The sequence below is a fragment of the Manis pentadactyla genome, chromosome 11, assembly GCF_030020395.1.
Source record: "Manis pentadactyla isolate mManPen7 chromosome 11, mManPen7.hap1, whole genome shotgun sequence".
Classification (NCBI taxonomy): Eukaryota; Metazoa; Chordata; class Mammalia; order Pholidota; family Manidae; genus Manis; species Manis pentadactyla.
The window spans coordinates 114514598-114538028 of record NC_080029.1 but is presented as its reverse complement, the minus strand read 5'-3'; the positions used below and the strand labels follow the sequence as shown (position 1 = coordinate 114538028).

The following is a 23431-nucleotide window of genomic DNA, read 5'->3' as shown; positions in this document are numbered from 1 at the left end:
TACAAAGTGCTTGATAGGACCATAGAGAAAGAACCAGAGGGAATCAAAGTGCTATTTCATACATTAAGAAGGAATTCCTTTCCAACAAACATCTTTCATTTCCCTGGGGGAAACTAATCCGGACAGGCCCTTTGAACTCCGAAAAACACAGGGCAGCACTTTGGGAGAAAGAATCTAGTTTGAAGGCCAGGCAAAGCTGGGAAAGTAGGAGAGTCACTCCTTTTGCACATCCCCATTCTGTTAACTATTTTTAAGGGAACGTGTGGAACGTGGGAAAAGCAACCAGACAGCCAGTCCCAAAGGCCTGGATTCATTAGATAGATGTATGACACCGAACAAGTTACTGCCTTCCTTTCGCCCTCATTTTCTCCTTCACAAATAAAAGAGCAAAAGTAAATAAGAGGGTAAAATGGGATGACTTCTAGGTGCTTATAGAACTTTCTACAATGATGAGAAAGTGTTCTAATTTGTGCTCTCCAATATAGTAGCCACTATCCACATGGGCCCTTGAAATATGGCTTGTGCGACTTAATAATTTTTAAACTTGATTTAATTTTAATTAATTTAAATGTAAATAGCTATATATGGCTAGTGGCTAGTTTTGTGTGTGCAGCTCTAAAAAGACCTCTACCTAGCATCTTATGCAATCTTTGGAAGACCATGTGGGAAAAGCATAGACGTTAAAGTAGGACAGACCTGGGTTCTAAACTTAGGTCCACCATTATGCAACCTGTGCAAATCACTTAACTTCCCTGAATTTCATTTTCCTTATTTGTACAATAGAATATTATGCGTTTCTTTGCAAAATTTTTGTGCAAATTCAAGATAATGGATATAAATAGACCAGATGGGCCCTCAATAAATGGTATTTTTCCACTTATGATGTCAATCAGGAATAAAAGTTTTGTGTCCTCTGACTTCATCCTTCTGTTGTTCTTCTTGATCCAGGACCCGCACTTAATTATTACCCCACAAAGAGCTGCAGTCCTACAAATGCAGCTACAGATGCAATCCTTGTCTTTCAAGAAAACAACTTGCTCAGGAATTGTTTCAGGTCCTCATCTGTGGGCGAGCGTCCAGTAACTCTAGTCCCTGTGCCTCCGGAACCACTGATTTCCGCTTATCCTGCACCTCCTCCACCTCATGCCAGCATTCAGGAATTCACAGAACTCTTCCTCTTGATTATCAAGCTGAAACTTTAATGCACCCAAAACACCTGTTGGTGGTTTCTGGTACATTTCCTCACTAACTCTCCCCTTGACTTCCCCTAATAAATATTTTGTGGCTTCTTTTTATTTGGAAATACTTATTCTGTTATTGCTCAGTGATTTAGAATACTCAGACACAGAAACTCAGTGAGCTACATTTATCCCTAACCCAGCATTAGTTACCAAAATAAGACAAGGCAAAGGAAACTATATTTTAGAAGGAGTGTTCCAATGAAATAATGTTGCAATCTAAATCTAAATTAATGTAATGTGTTAAAGCCTGGTGCAAATATTCTACTGATCATCCTTTGGTGAGTGAAACCTTTTCATGATTCCAATGGCCAGATTTTATAGCAGACATAAATGAATGCCTAAGATAAGCAGGATAAATTTTCTATTATTAATAATTATTGGAATGTTAAGCTGCTCTATTCTTCCTGTTTCCCCACTATTCCACAGAATCAGAGAAAGGGGTAGGACGCTGACATACAGGGTGGCATTTTGGTAGGATTTCAATTTGGATTTGAGTAAGTCATTAGACAAAAGGTTTACAGTTAGCCTGGAATTCCTGCTAACTTCTGAAGGCCTCCCCCAACAAGGACATTCTTGAAGGATTGTTTACTGAAGGATGGTATGAAATCAATTAGGGCAAATAACTTCGACTCTGGACTCTCAAATGTGGTGAATATATGAGCTAATTTTTAAAACTAACCTGGATATGTAAGTTATAACTCTATAAAGAAGGAAATATAGTTAACCTGGATCCCAACAACCTGTAAGCACAATACGATTGGCTAACTAGTACGTCTTCTCCTTACAACTACCCAAATTTCAACATTTAACCTGAATTTGAAACCCATGTGAATCATTCACTCATTCAATTGCTTTACTTTGAAAGGTAAACACACTCAAGAGCGTTGGAGATTCTGAACATTTCTTGGTAACAGTTATACTCAAAATAGGTCAAGTCCAGAAAGGTATTCATTTCAAGTGGACTTTTTTTCTGTGGTTATTCTGAAAACCACTGCTTTTAAAACTGACATAATGGAGCTTAAAAATAGGTGCTCCTACTAAGGATCCTGGACTAAAATACCCTTTCCTTCCCCCATTTCCTTATTCCCATTCTCTTAAACACCAAGGAGAGTGGTAAAATAGAGAAGTACCTTTTTGAGGGCTTCATATACCTGGAAAGAGGGTTTGTTTGTTTTTTTAATTAGGATATTGAGTGAAGTTACCAAAATTCAGTTTTGGGTCAATTTGTAAGTTCCCAAACCAAGTAAGTATTCCAAATGAAAATCTGAATCGGATAAAAGCTCAACCACCTACTTCCACTACAGCTGTGTGAACTCCCAGCAAGTTCCCTCTCCTCTCTGGGTCTGGTTTCCTCATCTCGAAAATGAAGGTACGGAGTTAGAGGATCTATAGGGCCCCATCCAGCCCTAACAGGCTCTGCATCTACAAAGCAAGGCAGCTGCTTCCTATTTTCATGGCTCCTTGGAAAGAGCATTTAAGTCCCCAGCCCAGTAGGTTCTTGGGAAGCCTTGCTATACTTAATACTATTCCCTTGAGACACAAGAACTGCTATTGATCACAGTGCAAGATGAGACAGCTATAAAATATAAAAAATGTTGACAGGAAAAAAATATGTTTTGCAGATGACACTAGTAAATCTGCAATTGCACATATATTCAATCAAAAAGTTACTAGACATAAATAAATTTAACAAAGCTGCAGCACAAAAACAATTCATACAAATCAAGCCACGGTCTAGATGGAAAATGTGAATTAAAAATGTTCAATCACAACACCATTGAAATGTTAGGCATTTTAAATATTAACTCAAGACACAGGAAGAAACAGGATATAAGATAAAGAGACAAAAAAAAGGAAAATGTACCCCATGAAAACTGAAAATTTTCTTTAACCCTACCAAATAAAAAAAAGGCTATCAAAACTACATAAGAGTGAATTAAAAAGAAATGCTTAGAATAGATCAAAATACCATAAAGATCAAAGGTAAATCCAACAATACAACAGACAGATAAATAAATCATATTTAATAAACTCCAGTAAGATACTAGAACTCACTGTGGAGAAAAATTAACTTAGACCCATTCCTCACACCAAACACATTAATTCCAGATGGGACAAAAGTTAACCACATAACAGAAAAGGGCAGAAGAAAATGAAGCCACACACTCCTGCTAGTCGTGAAGAGATAGATGCCTAATACTAACAACAAAACTAAAAAGACTATCTCATACAAAAGACATGCTTTTAAAGATAAAATGCTTTTTCTTAATACATACATAAAAGGAAAGCATCACAATGAGACAATGTAGTAGCCAGATAATTTATAAAACTTTAAAATACACAGTACACTGACCTATCACTTCAGCAAACCAGAAGACAAACAATTGTGTGTGGGTTAATAAGACATGAGCTAACAAAAAAATATAAAATAAAATACAAAGCATATGAAACTATTTGGATATATCTATTTAAAAATGGTCAGAGGAGAAAAAAGTTTGCATGTGACTCTTCATAATGTCCAACAGTACCACAAAACCGTCCCACCTACCCCTCCAGCTTCATCTCCTGCGACCTGCACCTCGGCACCCAGCACACAAACTACTCGCCAGCTCGTCCACACATCCCAGGCTTTCCCACTTCTGCGAAGTTGCTTATCCTGAGCTATCTTCCGGCCATGCACTCCCCACCCCACCCCACCCCCATTTCCATGGAAATCTTAGCCATCCTTCAAGACCCAGCTTAAATGGCATCTCCTCCGTGGTGACTCTCCTAATCTCCCCCACTGGAAGTGCGTTCCTCCTCTCAAATGAGCTCCAACAGTACTTTCTTTGTACCTCTGCTCTTGAGGCACTTTTCTTACCCTGCAGCCATTTGTTTCCTTCCTCTTATACGAGATTTTAAGGTCTTCAGAGGAAAAGACTATCTTATTCAACCTCTTCCTCTCCTCCTCTATACGAGATTTTAAGGTCTTAAGACTATCTTATTCACTTACCTATAGCTTGGAGCATAGTGAGTTACATTCAGTAAGCACTTAATAAATATTAGTTTAAACTGAATTGATGAAAAACAGAAATAATTCCATTTCAAAAGTACAGCCTGGCTAACAATTAAAGTAAGGCAGATTGGCTTTTAAACGACACCTTGCACTGCCTATTAAACTATCGAAAAATCAGTAAAGTAAAAAAAACTTCCTGAAGCTTGAGGAAACAGTTGAAATATAACTGGTTCTATCTTTTTTTGGAATATAATCTGTTAATGTTAACAGCAGTAACATAGTTCATTGCCTCTGATTCAGTATATGAATTAATCTAAAAACAAAGCAAATTGGTTCAAAACATAAGAGTATCAATAAATATTAAAAACCTGGAAGCCACTTAAATAATCAAAGTTTCATTTGTGATGCCACACCTTTTCAAATTCTACTTTTCAGCCAAAAATAAATGACAAGCGTGAGAATTATGTCCATGTGTAAAAACTGGAGTGGGGGGAAGGCAAGACTTATCAAGTGATCACAACTATCTATCTATATATAAAATGGAAAAAACAAAAGTTAAACCAGAAAACTTAATGTCTGTAAGTTCTTTCTTTGAAAGGTGTTTATACATTCAATTATTTTTTTCAAGTTGTCCTTAAGCAGGCAAATATTCAAAGACAGGGTGGGGGAAAAGAGGTCACATCACCCTTGCCCATTTTTTTCTTCAACTCCCATGTAACCTCTTCTTAATCTGAGTCCTTTGCTGACATCAAAGCAGGATGCCCTTGGGAGCTAATAGAGAAATCAGAGGCAGGATGAGCTTTTAGCTGTCAGCCATGCAACAGGATTCAGAGAACACCGGCTATATTAAAACAAAACGCCATTCATCCTGAGAGGAGTTAACTTAGCAAACAGATACGTGAGCCTCCAAACAGCTCTCATGGGCTTTCAGGCAGCAGAACCAGGACATGGGACACAAGGTAAAAACACAATCAAGTGGCAGTAAGAGACTAGGACGATATTTCAAAATTGGCAGCTTCTGGAAGGGAACAACAGAAACAAAACTGGGTCCCTAAGCTTCCTTCTCAGGCTCACCTCATCTGCTTTCCAGCCTGTGGGTTCTCTGACTTTCGTTTCTCAACATGTCAGATTCACTACTATTTGACCTGTGTTTTCTGTACGTGGTGGAAATAACTATCAATTTATATAGTGGAAAAGAAGTTTTTTGTTGTTTTATTGAAACATTATTTTGCTTTACCCAATCTACCAACATGATTTCCTCTATCAACACTGTTGTAGACTCAGGGGTCCAAAAACGTATGCTCCCTAATAATCAAATTAAAGAGAAAAACACACATAAGGAACATTTAGTGAATAAGAAAGCACTATGATATAAAAAATGATATTGCAGGGGGCTGGGTGAAATAGCTGAAGAAGATAAAGAGGTTCAAATGGTAAGTTGTAAAATAAGTTAGCCACAGGAATAGAAGTACAATACAGAAAATATAACCAATAATATTATAGCATCTTGGTATGGTAATAGGGGGTAACCACACTTAATCGTGGCAAGTATCTATTAATGTATATAATTATTGAGTGACTATGTTGTACATCTGAAACCAATAATATGTATCAACTTTATTCCAATAATTAAAAGTGATATTACATTTAATGTGTGTTTATTACATAATATAAGCCATAAGTACAAAAGGGGAGGGAGAAAATGTGAGTTAACACTAAAAAGGGTATAAAGACAGGATCGTTTTGTTCTCTGGGTACTTTTTAAAAACCTATTATGAATTTTAAAGACATAAAAATGAAAGTAAACCAGTGAAAGTCATTAACTAACCAGCTAAACAACTATGAACATTTTGCCCCATTTGCTTTATTCATTATGTGCAAATGTGTATTTTTTCTTAACCATTTCAAAGTTTCATGCATCATTATAACATTCTCCTACATAATCATAATATTACACCTAAAAAATTAATAATAATTCTCCATTCAAATTTCCCTAATTGTCCCAATGTAGAGAACATGGAAGTTCCTATGGTCAGGATTCTCACCTGACCCTGGCTGGCTTATTCACTACATGTGGACAGTATGTTATTTTTGACTCTATATAAAGAACTCTGCCCAGTGCTCTGGGCTGCTGCACGGCTGCAGGGTTGCAGAGACTGGAGTGGTGGCAGCACCCAGGACAGAGACTGAGACGGCTACAGCAGTGGAGAGACCCAGAGGCAGAGACCACTTGCTGCATGCAGACTCACTCTGAGTGAATAGGATTCTAGTGCTTGACCTGCCACTGTGGGAATAAAGTTAGTTTTAGGTATAAACTCTTTCACCCCCATGAACATTCCACTGTCATTTTTCAGTCTCACTGAATCAAGAATGAACTTGCCCATGGCTAAAACCCATTGGCAAAACATGCAAGAATGTACTTTATAGCTATTTCATCTTTTTAATTCAGTACCCAATCAAGGTTCATGCATTACACTTGGTTGGCATGTCTCCTTAGTCTCTTTATTCTAGAAGTGCACCATTTCCCCCTATTTTCCCTGTGATATTGACTTCTTAAAGACAGCAGGTCAGCTGTCTTAGAGACTATGTTTCACATACTGGATTTCTCTGACTGTTTCCTCCTAATGTCTTTTAACTTGTTCCTTTCTCCCTGTTTTTGCTTTCAAAAGGACAAAATGGATGGAGCTGGAGGGTATTACTCTCAGTGAAATAAGTCAGGTAGAGAAAGACAAGTACCAAATGATTTCACTCATTTGTGGAGTATCACAATGAAGCGAAACTCAAGGAACAAAACAGCAGCAGACTCACAGACTCCAAGAAGGGACTAGCAGTTACCAAAGGGAAGGGGTAGGGGAGGGTGGGAGAGGATGGAGGGAGAAGGGCATTAAGGGGTATTATAATTAGCACACATACTGTAGTGCCACGGGGAAGGCAGTATAGCACAGAGAAGACAAGTAGTGACTCTGTAGCATCTTACTATGCTGATGGACAGTGACTGCATTGGGCTGCATGTGGGAGACTTGATAATATGGGTTGAAGGGCCCCCACCCATAAGATAGCGAAATTCCTGCTTCTCTTCCAGGTCCTCGGTTCCCGCCAGCGCCACCTGAAGCCCAATCACCCCTCGCCCCCCTAATCCCAGCACCTAGCCAATAGCCACCAGCCCCGTAGAAGTGACACCACAATCACCCCATGCCCCTTCCTATATAACCCAGCACCTTTCCCTAATAAAGCGGAATTCTCCGGTGAATTGCTGCTGTGTGTCGCTCCTTTCCTTTCATTGGTGCCGAAACCCGGGAGATGGGACACCCCAACTGGGCCCCGTCTTCCCCCGACACCAGCAGCAGCTTGCCCTCGTCCTCTTTTCCCGGCGCTGGCTCCTCACACTCACCACTCCTCTCTGGCCTTTGGGTAAGTTTTCCCCGGAGCGGGCCGCTCTTCCCCGAGCTATCGCAGCGCCATTGACCGTGATCGTCCGGCAAGGCCCTGACGCTCGGGGACGAGGAGGGAACTCTCCCCGCCTCAGGCCTTCACGGCTGCGGCGGACCCCCAGGCCCCTCCTCCGACAGCCATAAACGAGGTGACTCCTTTGCGGATGAGAACGCTCCCTTTTTCCGCCCCCCTCCTTCCCGTTCCTTCCGCCGAAAACTCCTAGTACCAGGTTCCTCGGACTCCGGCATCTGCCTTCCTAGAGAAGCCTGGGTGACGACCCACACTTGCTAAGAAACCGACTCGTATACGAGTTTCCGCAGACCCCCAGGGATCGTCGGGGACGCCCTTGGTCTCCTTGCCGTCTGCTCCCAGTCCGAGGGTCTCCGTTCGTCTTCCCCTGTGTGTCTCCTTCTCTGTCCTTTAGCCATGGGAGCCTCCTCATCCCTCCCTGGAAGCTCACCTCCTGAATGCCTGCTCAAGCTTCTAGCCACCCTCTCCCTGACGCCTGATATAAAACCAAAACTTCTCCGCAAATACTGCTCCCAAGATTGGCCGACATGCCCCCTAGACAGTAACAACCAATGGCCGGCAGGGGGAGCTCTTGACCCTAACATCACTCGCGATCTCCTTAACTACCGCCAGCGCCTGAAAAAATGGAAGGAGATTCCCTGTACCGAGGCTTTCCGCCTCCTCCCCCCGCCTCCCCCCAAGTTCTCCCAGCCTGCAAGCCGTCTCCCCCGCAGAAGCCTCCCGTTCACTCCCCTCCCCCTCCTCTCCTACAACAGCCCCTCCCCCTTCCTCCACCACCATCTCCTCCCCCACCTCACCCCCCTGCAGATCAAGCCTGAGCCTTTCAGCCCCCCTCTAAGTCCCAGGAGCCTCCTCCGTCTTTGCCCCCATCACCTGTTTCTCCCCCACAGACTGAGCCAGAACCCTTCAGTCCCCCACCGCCGTGGGTCTCCGCTCTCCAGATATCTTCGCCTGCTGCTTAATAGCAGGTCTGAAAAAGGCAGCTCGTAAAGAGTCAATTTTCAGAAGCTCCCTCCGAGTTCCTAGACAGACTCCCTCAAGCCCTGTTACAGTTACCAGCCTGGACCCAGAAACGCCTGACGGGAGACACGTCCTTATGACATACTTCGTGGCTCAAAGCTACCCCGACATTACAGCTAAACTCAAAAAGTTAGAACAGGGCCCCGCTACCCCACAGACTGAGATCCTAACAGTGGCCTTTAAAGTCTTCCATAACTGGAGGAGGAGAAAGAACGCCGTAAACAAAAGGCTGATCAGGCCAATTTCCGAATGTTGGCCCAGCTGATAAAACCACAACCTGGGCGCCCCTCCACAAACAAGCCCCCCACAGGAGCTTGTTTCAAGTGTGCACAAGAAGGACATTGGTCAAGGGTGTGCCCCTCCCCCAGATCTCCTACCACCCCATGCCCCAGATGCCACAAAAAGGGCCACTGGGGGTCTGACTGCCCAGCCACCCGAAGGGGAGGCTGGACGAACAACCCCCATCCTAAGCCCTCCACAGTGGGGCTGGCAGAAGAAGATTGACGGGGCCCGGGGGCTTCTCGCCCGACCATTTCCATCACCAAACAGGAGCCCAGGGTTACTTTAATAGTAGACGGTCACCCCATCTCCTTCCTCCTAGATACAGGAGCCACCTTCTCAGTCTTGCAGGAATACTGGGGCCCTACCATGCCTGCCATTACTCCTATAGTCGGGGTAGGAGGTAAACAGATTTTCCCATTAAACACCCCCCCTTTATGCACAATCCAGGACAATCCCATACCTTTCTCCCACTCCTTCCTGGTTATGCCCCAGTGTCCCATCCCCTTACTAGGACGGGACATCCTTTCTCTCCTCCATGTTTCCATAACTATATCCACTCCCACAGCCCCCAGTACCCCCTTTCTGATGGCCCTCATAGCCGACGACCCCCCTCTACCCAATGAAAGCTCCAGTTCCGCCTCATACACCCTGTAAATCCCAGAGTTTGGGACATTACAAACCCCTCCGTGGCTCTATGTCCTCCTGCCTCTATCAAATTACGTGACCCCTCTCAGTATATCTGTCAGGCCCAATACCCCCTAACCACTTCAGCCCTCATAGGCCTCCAACCCATCATTCAAGATCTTTTAAACAAAAATTACCTCAGACCCACTCACTCCCCGTTTAATACCCCCATATTAGCTGTTAAAAAAACCAATGGATCTTTCCGCCTCATCCAAGACCTTCGCCTCATCAACATGGCCATCGTCCCTATCCATCCCTTAGTCCCAAATCCATACACCCTTTTATCGCAGATCCCTGCCTCAGCCTCCCACTTCTCAGTCCTAGATCTCAACGATGCATTTTTTTTTCTATCCCTCTGGACCCCTCCTCCCAAGATTTTTTACAGAAAACGGCTCCTCTCTGACCTGCCCATTCCCAAAACCAAGACAGAAATCCTTTCCTTTCTAGGCCTGGCTGGGTATTTTAGAGCATGGATCCCTAACTTCTCCCTGTTGGCAAGACCCCTATACGACCTCAGCAAGGGCCCCCCTGAAGAACCATTATCCTCCTCACCCCGACACTCCTTCATTAAGCTCCGTCGAGCCCTTGTGGAAGCCCCAGCTCTCCATCTTCCTGATTTGTTGAAACCCTTCTCATTATACATTCATGAGAGGTCCAGTCAAGCTCTAGGAGTCCTAGGCCAACATTATGGCCCATCCTTTGCCCCAGTAGCTTATCTTTCCAAGCAATTAGACCCCACAGTTCGGGGATGGGCCCCCTGCCTACGGGCATTAGCCGCTGGACAGCTCTTGCAGAAGGAAGCTCATAAACTGACATTCGGGGCGCCCTCCCTTTACCATTCTGTCCCCACATCACCTAAAGGATCTCTTAACCTACAAAAGTTTACAGACTCTCCCTCCCTCCAGACTCCTGACCTTACTGTCCTCTTTCCTCCAAAATCCTGTTCACCCCCTTTGCCATCCATACCCGAATCATGACTTTTTCCTCCTTTACTGCTCTCTTGCTTTTTTTCCTCATTCCTATTGTCTTCCCCGCCACCCCAGCCTCCTTTGTATGGCGATTCAAAGTCAGACAGACTTACACACAGCATCAAACAAATATTACTGCCCTCACTGCCACATCAGACTGCCCTCTGAAAGGCTGCTCCGAGCCTTTATACCTCCACTTTCCTCCCTCCACCGAAGCGTTCACTAGCAGCTACCTTTATTCTCCCTAGCTCTGCTCCTCTATGACCAAAAACAAGCCTGTTGCAGGCGATGGCCAGACACCTACGGGGATGGCCCTACTGGTCTTGTGCCATTCACTGTATGGGTAACTCCCAGTACCCACAGTATTACTCCTCCAACCCATTCTCTTCAATACTAACAAACCCCTTCCTTACCTGGCTTTGGCCCATTGCAGGGCCTATAATAATCATTCTCCTCACCTGTCTCTTCTTGCCTTGTAAAGTTTATCAAATCCCAAGTTGGTAAAATCTCTAAGCAAACTTTCAACCAGCTTTTACTCAGGAACTACCAGCTTTTAGCCACAGAAGATCCCTCACCCTCACGTAACCTCCTCACCACACGCTGAGATGGACCCCTCTCTCCGCTGGAAACTGTTCCTAGAAACAATGGCCGCAGACGCCTGGTTTCTGGCACCCGTATCCTCTTGGCACCATTAGAATCAACAAGTCCTCGACCTATGGTTACAGGGAACCTTCATTGATTTCCAACCTGAAGAAGTCCACATCTACTCGTCCTTACTGTGGGGAGTCCTATCAACCCTTTCCTCCCAGTCCTCAAGCCCTCACTCCGTTCTCCACCCCCCTTCAGTAGGAAGCAGTCAGAGAGAAAGCAACGTCCACAACCCCATAGAGGAGAAAGGGGGGAACGAAGGGCCCCCACCCATAAGATGGCGAACCTCCTGCTTCTCTTCCGGGTCCTCGGTTCCCGCTGGCGCCACCTGAAGCCCAATCACCCCTCGCCCCCCTAATCCCAGCACCTAGCCAATAGCCACCAGCCCCGTAGAAGTGACATCACAATCACCCCATGCCCCTTCCTATATAACCCAGCACCTTTCCCTAATAAAGCGGAATTCTCCGGTGAATTGCTGCTGTGTGTCGCTCCCTTCCTTTCATGGGTGAATGTAGTAAACACAATATTGTTCATGTGAAACCTTCATAAGATTGTATATCATTCAGCAAAGTTGCCGGATACAAAATTAATACACAGAAATCTGTGGCTTTCCTGTACACTAACAATGAACTAATTGAAAGAGAAATCAGGAAAACAATTCCATTCACAATTGCATCAAAAAGAATAAAATATCTAGGAACAAACCAAACCAAGGAAGTGAAAAACCTATACCCCAAAAACTGTAAGACACTCTAAAGAGAAATTAAAGAGAACACTAACAAATGGAAACTCATCCCATGCTCTTGGCTAGGAAGAATTAATATTGTCAAAATGGCCATCCTGCCCAAAGCAAACTACAGATTCAATGCAATCCCTATCAAATTACCAATAGCATTCTTCAACGAACGGGAACAGATAGTTCAAAATTTCATATGGAACCACAAAAGACCCCAAAGAGCCAAAGCAATCCTGAGAAGGAAGAAAAAGTTGGGGGAATCTCGCTCCCCAACTTCAAGCTCTACGACAAAGCCACAGTAATCAAGACAGTTTGGTACTGGCACAAGAACAGAGCCACAGACCAGTCGAACAGAATAGAGTCTCCAGACATTAACCCAAACATATATGGTCAATTAATATACGATAAAGGAGCCATGGACATACAATGGGGAAATGACAGTCTCTTCAACAGTTGGTGTTGGCAAAACTGAACAGCTATATGTAAGAGAATGAAACTGGATCATTGTCTAACCCCATACACAAAAGTAAATTAGAAATGGATCAAAGACCTCAATGTAAGTCATGATACCATAAAACTCTCAGAAAAAAACATAGGCAAAAATCTCTTGGACATAAACATGAGCGACTTCTTCATGAACATATATCTCCCCAGGCAAGGGAAACAAAAGCAAAAATGAACAAGTGGGACTATATCAAGCTGAAAACCTTCTGTACAGCAAAGAACACCATCAATAGAACAAAAAGGTATCCTACAGTATGGGAGAATATATTCATAAATGACAGATCCGATAAAGGGTTGACATCCAAAATACATAAAGAGGTCACACACCTCAACAAACAAAAAGCAAGTAATCCAATTAAAAAATGTGCAGAGGAGCTGAACAGACAGTTCTCCAAAGAAATTCAGATGGCCAACAGACACATGAAAAGATGCTCCACATCGCTAGTCATCAGAGAAATGCAAATTAAAACCACAATGAGATATCACCTCACACCAGTAAGGATGGCTACCATCCAAAAGACAAACAACAACAAATGTTGGCGAGGTTGTGGGAAAAAGGGGAACCCTCCTACACAGCTGGTGGGAATGTAAATTAGTTCAACCATTGTGGAAAGTAGTATGGAGGTTCCTCAAAATGCTCAAAATAGAAATACCTTTTGACCCAGGAATTCTTCTTCTAGAAATTTACCCTAAGAATGCAGCAGCCCAGTTTGAAAAGGACAGATGCACCCCTATGTTTATTGCAGCACTATTTGCAATAGCCAAGAAATGGAAGCAACCTAAGTGTCCATCAATAGATGAATGGATAAAGAAGATGTGGTACATATACACAATGGAATATTATTCAGCCATAAAAAGAAAAGAAATCCTACTTTTGCAGCAACATGGATGGATCTAGAGGGTATTATGCTCAGTGAAATAAGCCAGGTGGAGAAAGACAAGTACCAAATGATTTCACTCATATGTAGAGTATAAGAACAAAGGAAATACTGAAGGAACAAAACAGCAGCAGAATCACAGAACCCAAGAATGGACTAACAGTTACCAAAGGGCACGGGACTGGGGAAGATGGGTGGGAAGGGAGGGACAGGGGTGGGGAAAAAGAAAGGGGGCATTATGATTAGCATGTATAACGTGGGGGGGGCATGGGGAGGGCTGTGCAACACAGAGAAGATAAGCAGTGATTCTACAGTATCTTACTATGTTGATGGACAGTGACTGTAATGGGGTTTGTGGGGGGGACTTGGTGAAGGGGGGAGCCTAGTAAACATAATGTTCCTCATGTAATTGTATAATGATACCAAAATAAAAATTAAAAAAAAGATTGTACATCAATGATACCTTAATAAAAAAAAAAAGGAAGTTAGATTGTAAGGCTTTCTCAGATGGAGGTTTGGGTTAGACTGTAAAAGATGGACGGCATATATAATGTCGAAATCAACAGGATTTATCAACATTTGCAATTAAGTGTTAAGAATAAAAGATAAGTTTGCTTTCTGAGAAGAAATCAAAACCGGCATCATTAATAACACTTCCCATTTGTATAGCATTCCAGTAATCACTAAGTGTTTTCATATACATTATTTCAAATCATGCTCACCTGCCCTCCTTCCTTTACAGGTTTGTTACACTATCACCCTTATTTTACTGATAAGGAAAACCAAATCTCACAGAAGTTAAATTGTTAGGCAGAAAGACAGAAATGAGCGGTATGGAAAGGAGAATGGGCCCCCCAGAGATGACTAAGGGAGTTGATCAAATAGAACCAGAAAGCCAGAAATGACTCAGAGTTAATCAGATGAAGCCACAGGGTCCAAGAATGACTCAGAAAATGTCCAGGGTCCCCCCAGATAAGAAACATCAGAGGCACAGTCACAGCACAGCCCCTGTCCCCATTTCACCAATCAGAACAAGCCTAGAGAGCTGACTGCTGTCAATCAAGGACCTCTCTGCCCTGCCAAAACCACATAAAAGAAGCCTCAGAATGAGCATCCACGCCTGCCTGTCTTGTCTTAGGCAGGCCCGCTCTGCTACTCTATGAAGAGTGTATTAAAACTTACTTTGCTTTCTTGACTTTGGTCTCTTGTCTCACTGTATCTGACTTCCCTCCAACACCCAGACGAGTCCTTTCCTTCCCAAAAAAATGACATGCCCACAGGCAACAATCCAGAAGTGGTATAACTTAAGTCTGGAACCCAAGTCCTCAAATAGCAGGCAGTTACTCAGAAAAGGCTTCATGGGAGATGAGCTTTTTGCTAGGTCTTAAAAGATGGGTGACACTCATTTATTCCAGGCAGTGTGCCAGATACTGGGGAAATATATCAGTACACCTGGTCCCGACCATCACAGAGCTAAAGTGTGGCAGCAAATACAAACCAAAAATAAAATCACACCGAAAAGTGGAGGAAGGCATTCCAGACAATGGAAACAATGTGAGCGAGACCAGGCAAAGGTAAGGAGCAGTACACTGGGGCAGGGGAGGTCAGTAAAGGCATTAATTGGTGTGGATCATAGCAGGTGAATTAGGAAAGAGGGAAAAATCAAACTAGACAGATAAGGCAGGACCAGCAGCTACCCTCCTGAAGCTTCCTCTCTTTCTTTCAAAGATATATAAGTAAGTAAAAGTAGAATTTTGCAAGTGTTATGTTCAAACAAGGGCCCCACACAACTTGCCGTGGGCTCAGTCACCTTTATGAATCCTTCTGCCATTTCTGTGTCTACTACAGCAGCAGAGCTCTTCCCAAGGGTATGGGCTTCAACTGGCCTCACTTTTCCCCTGAAGCTGCTCTAAAAAGACAGCATCAGTATCAGTACAGCAGCAGACTAGTAGAAGCATCCCAGTTCAGAACTGGTCAGTTAAAACCACTTCAAAAGCTCCTAGTGACCAGGGGGCACAGCCCAGCCCCGTAAGAGACTCCCAAAAAGCACATCGACCTGCCGCTCTGTCACCTTCCTTAAGGACCTTCCTACTCTAATACTGTGTCGCTCACAAACCTGGCAGAACTGCTGACGCCATGAACTATACTCTGAATGTAGTCAGTCTGAGTGTTTCAGGGTTACACCGAAACAGCCCCAAATCCAAAATCTGTGGATGCCACCAAGGCCAAGCAATGCACCTCCTGTTTATTCAGCACCTTATGTCCTTCAGAATGTTTTTATATGTGTTACCTTATTTACTCTTCCTGATACTCTTTCAAGGTAAGAACAATTCCATGATTTAATCAATAGGCATCTACAGAGATCTACTAAGGCCCAGATACTGTTTCTACTCACTGAGCAAGGAACAAGGCCAAGCCCCCAACTCATGAAACTTACATCTTAGCAGGGGTAGGGGAAGGGCAGATAAATACTTATATACGATACAAAGTTAGCAATAAGTGCTATGAAGAAAAACAGGGCAAAATAAAGGGGTAGAGGACGACAGAGAGTACTATATTAGACAGAAGGATCAAGAATGGCCTCTGTGAAGAGACATCTGGGCAGAAATGTGAAGGAAGTGAGGAAGCATGTCATGTGGGTATTTGAGAAAAGAGCATTCCAGGCAGAGGAAAAAGCAAATGTAAAAGCAGTTGGGAATATTTCCAACCACTGGGGAAAAGCAGAAAGAACAGTGTGGCCAGAGTGTGTGAGTGAAGGGGTCAGTGGAAGAAAACAAAGGACATGATCAGGTAGGGCCTTGTAGGCCATTAGGGTAAAGATTTTGTAAACCATTATCATCTCCAGATAAGGAAACTAAGTCAGAAAGTACAAAGGACTTGCCTAAAACAAAGAAAAAGTGAAGTCTTGGGAAGTACCCTGCATTGCTACTGCAACTTCTACTCAGGGCTCAAGCTTCCCTGAGACCGAAAGTTTCTTTAAAAACCAAAGAAAGAGACCACTTATGTGCCTCATCATGGCAGGAAAGGCAAGGTACCCTAAAACCCAGCAATCCCCATTTTGAGTACATTCCCCAGTGAACTCTCACGAAGGGAGCTGTATACAAGGATGGTCATGGATGCACGTTTGAGGCAGCAAGAGACCGGAAACAACAAAGTTGTCTAATGCTAATAATAAGGAATAATAAGTGGAATGTGGTACACGCACCAAGAGAAATAATAAACTAGGTGCACATATAGCATCATAGAACTCAGAAACATGGTATTTGGTTAAAAAAATAAAATAAACAAATAAAAGTTGTGGGTGTTCATTGCTTCAGTTTGAATAATCTTGGTTCTCCTCCTTCCAAGAAGGCCCACCCCCTTGCAAGATCACTGTGGCCCTGTGATTTGCCTTGGCCAAAGGAATGAGAGCAAAAGTGAGTTGCGTCATTTCTGGACAGAAATTTTAATAGGCAGGATGTGGTTCACAAATTCCCTTCTCACATAAGTATATTTCAGAAACGGTGCCTCCATCAGCCCAGATCCCTGATGGAATCCAATTAACAGACCCTTCTACTGACCTGCAAGGGTATCAAACTACTGAGATTTTTGTGATTACCACCTCAACATAACTTAGCCTACCCAACTAATGCAGATTTATAGCACAACAGCATTTTTAATAAAAACAGTATATTTAAGGTGTACAACATAACTGGATATATGTATGCAGAGTGAAATGACTACTATTGTCAGGCTAATTAGCATATCTATCTCCTCACATAGTTACCCTTTTGTGTGTGATGGGAGCACCTGATCTACTCTTAGCAAATTGCCAGTATTCAATACAGCATATTGATTATTGTCACCATGATTATAGTCATCAGACCACTAGAATTACCCTACATAACTGCAACTTTGTACCCTTTGACCAGCCTTGTTTCCCCACCTCGCTGCCCCTGGTAACCACTTATCTACTCTCTTCTTCTATGTATTTGGCTTTTTTGATTCCACATGCAAGTGAGATCAAGAAGTATTTTTCTTTGTGTCTGGTTTATTTCACTTAACATAATGTCCTTCAGGTTCATCCATGTTGTCAAAAATGGAAGGATCTTCTTTTTTAAGGCTGAATAATTAGACAGTAACATTCAGCACTCTAAGCACAGAAACACACAAAACAATACTATCTACCTCCCAAAGGTACACATATCCTGACAAATAGGTGGAACTACAAGACCACTATTAAATATCCTAGAGTGGGTGAGTGCGTGCCTGTGAAAGAAAAAGAAACAGAGACGGGAATGAGAGTAAAGGGAAAAATAAAAGAAAAAAGAAAAGGTTAAATACATTGTACAAATATAAATTACATTCACTCACTAATTCACTCAACAAATCTTTGTGCACTTAGTAGTGTCAAGTATTATATTATTCTAGGTAGAACTTACAGAGCAATGAATCAAAAAAAAAAAGCATTCCTATGCTTATAGTTTATGGTGTACAGAAGAGAGAAAGATATAAAATACCCTAATAAAAATTACAGACAGTGAACAAGTGCAATTTTAAATCAGGTGACATGAGAAAGAGGGAACTACTTTCGATCAGGTGGTCTATGAATATCTCTGAAGAAATGTCATTTAAGCAGAAAGGTGAAGACTACTTCCTTCCTAGCCTGGGAAGAGGAAGGGATGATTCATTCCAGGCAAAAAGAACAGCATATGCAAGGTCCTGGAGGGAGTATGGACCATCCCATGGCGGAAGTGAAAGAGGACCAGCAGGAAATGTGGTTAAAGAGATGGGTGTGGGAGGGCTACAGAAGGCAGTAACTCCATCTCATAGACCAATATAAGGAGTCTGGATTTTATACGAACTTCAATGGAACCATGAAAACATTTTAAACAGGGAATGATACAATCTTATTTCCAATTTTTCTCATTCTAACACAATATGCTCATATGATTTTGCAAAACTTGCACAAGAAATATTTTTGTATTCTTTTTCTTCCAGAACCCCAAAACTTGCATAAATGTCTGGTCCCATATAACCCAGCTCCATCGGAATGGGTACTCAGGTAAATCCCAAGGTGCCAGGGAGCCACAGAGGAGAAGCAACCTTGCCAATTTAGTTCTTTACTGTCAATGGATTTTTTCTTCAGTTTATACTGTATGATATTATATTCAGAATTGTGCTCAGGTCTAATCACAAAAATCAGAACAGCAGCTTTGCTTGAGAAACACTTTCAGAGGTGAGAGATGAGGATATATCCAGCTTCCCCCAGTAGCTCCAGGAAATGCAGGGGAACAGTCCCCCGTTTGTCTCAACCAGCCTACACAAAGATGCCTCCTATTGTAACACAGCAATGAGTCATGGAGGTAGATGCGGATAGCACAGAAAAAAGCAAGGGAAAGTTGTTTATCCAGAAGCAAAGCCACCTTAACACACATATCCACCACCAAGAATAGAAATTACCTTCCAGTTTGCTTCAGCTTTCTCAACATTTACCCTCTACGAGATATCAGCAGCTAATATTTATTGAAGGTTTACTGTGTATTAGATCATTTAGTCTTCACGACTCTTACGTTCTCTCGTTAGTCCCATTTCACAGATGAAAAAACTAAACCTAAGCCTTAGAGAGACTGAGAGACTTGTCCCAGGTCACAAAACCACAAATAACAGTGCCAAGCTTCAACCTTAGCCGGACTTGAGTTCGACCTCTTATCCACTACTAAGAATCTCCCAGTCCCACCCAAATTCTTCTGCTGCCAACTCCAGAGAAGTTTCTTCTTTTCTTCCCTGTTAGTGTTTTCTTTTAATGAAATCCCTCCACTTTGCAAGAATACAGTTCTGGAATCACAATAGCCAGAATGACAATAGGTACTTCCACTCATTTACCTTCCTCCAAATCAAAAAGGAGCGGAATGATCAGGCCACAACATTCTGCCAGTATACGCTGTGATCAAAACTCATCCTGCCCTGCCTTCAGGGGCTTTCAGTCTGTTTTAAGGGGATAAAAATCTGTACAGTAAACCTGAACTGATGGATACAAATCAATCCACTGACCTGCACAAGTCAGCATCATGAAAAACAGAACGCTACAGTAGTGAAAGGGTTTGTTGAGAGCAGGTGTGAGGAACCTGGCTGAGCTCACACCACAGGTCCACCACCACCAGCCTTGTGATCACTACAGGGATGGACAGAGTCACCAAGCAAATAGGTCCGCGGGCTATTCAAATCTAGAGATAGAAAGGAAGATTACAGAAATCATGAAGGGTAGAAGAGGTGGGCCTACTCTACATTTCATCAGCTAGCTTCCTAAAGACTCCAGTAGGCAGGTAAAAGATTAAGAACCAAATCTTTTCTGGTTATTTCTCTACCAAGCCCGCTCTCCCTCCTTCATACAATCTTGTCCCTTACTCAGGATGCAAGAGTTGTGGGAGCTCAGAAACACCCATAAAATAGCTTCATTGTTATTTAATGAAATAAAGTGGTCTGTGAGCAACACTGAAAGCTGCAAAAATGGAGCACCTTGTGTATGGCTTCCACGGCCATGGTGTTCATGTCTCAAGTCAGGAGTTTAGGGCTCACGGTCAAATAAGGAAAGCCAGGGAAGTCAGTGGTGAGCAGTGACCTGTTAATGAATACATAGTCAGATGAAGTCGCTCCCTTACAGTCAAGAGAGTTTCCATGAAGAAGGCCAAGGACAGGGAGCCCCAACATCGGCAAGGGGAAAGCCATGGGGATACGCGTGTACACCCGCCACCCCATCAGCTGCCAGGCAGCCCGCCCACAGGTGTCAGGCACTAAGGTGATACTGCTCGCTGGTCCCAACTCCACAGCCTAGGCCGGTCTCAAAGACACAGACGCGATTTTAATTCTTTGCAAGACATTTGCTCCCTTCTTCCCACAGGCCAGAATCCCAAGGGATGTGGAGAAAACAGCTGAGGAGTGGCACGCGATGAACCAGTTATTTGGGGGGAAGAAGCGGAATGCCCAGTGGCCAGGGATGAATGACTAAAAGGGTCGGGGGGGAAAACGAGACTCTCTGGGTCCACTGACTTGTCTAGTCAGGAGAACAATCAGTGCTTAGTCACCGATACCTCGGCGGCCGGAGTTTCTCGCCCCGCCAGCCCAAGACGTACGTGACGAACCCGAGCGGAGCTCCGCGTGCCGCGCACAGCCGACTCCGCTCGTGCGCCCCGGCGGGGGCCTCCCCAGCCTGGCCCTGGCGCTCGCCACCCACCCCAGACTTACTCCGCCGAGCTGGTCCCGTTGACCGCGGAGCCGTCGGGGGCCGGGTTCAGCTGGATGGGCGTCGGCTTCTTCTTAGGCATTTTGGACCCAGGGAAGGCTCTTCCAACTCCGAGGAGAGAGCGGCCCCTTTTGCTTCCTCCCTCCGCGCTGCCCCGAGCCAGCCGTGCAGGGCCGAGTCGGGGCCGCGGGCCCGGGAGCTGTCTTCGCGGGGCGCGCTCCGCGCGGTCCCGTCAGCGCCGAGGGGCCGGTGGAGGTCTCGGGGAACCACTTGCTTAGGGCTCGGCTCGCGGAAAACCGAAAGGCTTCCCGGCGTAGCGCGGCAGCCTGGGAATCCCTCCCTCTCTTCCTCAGTCAACCAGCCTCTCGGGCACGAGCGGCCCCACCGGGCGCGCACCAGAACCCAGCTGGGGATGCAGTGGGAAAGTGCAACCGCCGCCGTCGCCGCGTTCCCAGCCACTCAGCGTAGTCGTCCCAGGGAGCGACCGGAGGAGCAGGGAGGGGCGAAAGGGGAAGCCTCGCCCCCTACCGGGGCAGCGACGTTCTCCAGCCATTCGGCTCCGCCCCTATTACCTCCCAGACAGCCAATGGGAGCACGCCTCGGCGGCAGATGACGCGGAAATACGTCACGGGGCGAGGGCGCTGCCTTAGGGGCGGAGTCCGCTGCTGGCTCCACAGTGCCCTCTGCTGCTGCGACGCTCTTTGGTGGGCCCATCAGGAAGAGAGGCCATGCGTCCTGTTCTCCGCAGCTAGGGGCGAGGTGGGCTTGACCGGCCAGGTGCCGCGCGTTCTCCTCCTCTGCGAAGACTAGCGACGCCCCGGGCCGGTCACGTGGACGGAGATGAAATAATAAAATTAATAAGGAGAAGGACCCCCCCTTCCTTTCTAGAGGAGAGGAAGTGTAAGGGAGTAGAAAACTTGTCAAGAGACTCCTTGAGCCGAACTGTCAGATACGTATGTCATAAATATATATGTAACTGTAATACACAAGAGATTGTAAAGTGGGGCAACCTTTTTTGGGGCAAATTGGTAATATTTTTTAAAGCTTTAAAAAAACCCTTTCACCTAATAATTCCAATTATATGAAACTTGAAGAAATAAGAGGAAAGAGTTTAACGCAAGAGGCACAATACCTACACACATTCAGTCCTTCTCTTCCCCTTTTTGCCCTTCCTAAGTATTCAGTCTGAAAGGCGTTAGATGTGCAGAAAAAAGTAAACATCTGCACCTGGTGGTCTAGAGCAGGGTGTAATCTGCCCAGCTGTCTGCAATAGAGAAAGAAAGGTACCTTTCTCATTTTGTAGCCCTTGGTACTGTTTGAATTTTTTATGTATATAGCTTGTTCAATTAAAACATCTAAAAATTCTTTTTGTTAAACATTAACATAGGAATGTAAAATAGTGCAGACACTTTAGAAAATAGGCTGGCAGTTCTTCAAGTTAAGTGTGACATAGCAATTCCAATCCTAACTATATACTCAAGGGAAATGAAAAACATATATCTACACAAAACTTGTGTACAAATGTTAATGGCTGCATTATTCATAATAGCCAAAGAATGGAAACACCCCAAATGTCCATCAACTGATGAATGGATAAATAAAATGTAGCATAGCCATGCAATGGAATATTACTCAGCCATAAAAAGGAATGAAGTGCTGACTGGATGAACCCTGAAAACATGCTATGTGAAAGAAGTAAAAAAAGACCACATATTTACAATTCCATTTATATGAAATGTTCAAAATAGGCAACTCTATACAGACAGAAAATAGATGAGTCATTGCTTAAGGCTTGGTGGGGCAAGTAAACAAGTTAGTCAGATAATACCTAATGGGTATGGGGTTTCTTTATAAAATAATGAAGATGTCCTAAAAGTTATAGTTGTACATCTCTATAAATTTATTAAAACCATTGAATTATACATTTTAAATGAGTGAATCATATGGCACATGAATTGCCTCTTAATAAAGCTGTTAGTAAAATAATAACAACAACAAGGAAATTAAAGGGGGAAAATAAAATAGCCAAGACAATCTTGAAGAACAAAGCTGGAGGATTTACACTATCAAATACCAAGATCCATCTAAGATTACTTAAGACAGTATTCCACTGGCACAAGGAGAGGCAAACAGACCAATGGGGTAGAATAAAGAGTTTGGAAATAAATCTATGCGTATTTGATAACCCATTTTATGACAAAAATTACAATACAGTGCACTGGGGGAAAGGATAGCCTTTTATGTAAATGGTGCTAGGTCAGTTGAATATCCATATGGAGAAAAAAATGGCTTGGCCCCTACATCACACCATAGATAACAAATCAACTCTAGATGGATTATAGAACTACATAAAACTTTTATAAGAAAATATTGGAGAATATGTTTATGGCATTAGCATAGGCAGAGGTTTCTTAAAACAAAAAAAATACAAATCATAATGGGAAAATCTGATGAATTGGATTTCAATGTTAATCGCCTCTGACCTTCAAAAAGGATAAAAGGACATTTTCAACACATATATTAGAACTTATATCTGTAATATATAAAAACTACTACATATTAAGAAAAAGACAAACAATCCAATAGAAAAACTCACAAGAGACTTGAATAGGCACTTAATAAAACAAGATACGCAAATGGTCAATAATCATGAAAGATGCTGACCTTTCTTAGTTGTCAGAAAAATACAAATTAAAACCATAATGTGAGTACTTAATGTGACTAAACTGTACACTTCAAAAAAGTAAAAATGGTAAATTTCATGTATATTTTGCTACAATTAAAAAAAACA

General features: G+C 43.4%; 1 protein-coding gene across 1 annotated transcript in view; it reads right to left on the bottom strand.

The window, feature by feature from the left end:
* MAP2K1 (mitogen-activated protein kinase kinase 1) overlaps positions 1-21150 on the bottom strand; it is an 81584-nt gene extending 60434 nt beyond the window's left edge. Inside the window, exon 1 of the mRNA XM_036932276.2 lies at positions 20643-21150. Within this exon, the coding sequence (XP_036788171.1) occupies positions 20643-20722 (80 nt within the window). The 5' untranslated portion in view covers positions 20723-21150. The remainder of the gene's footprint in view (positions 1-20642) is intronic.
* Between the last annotated feature and the right edge of the window lie 2281 nt (positions 21151-23431).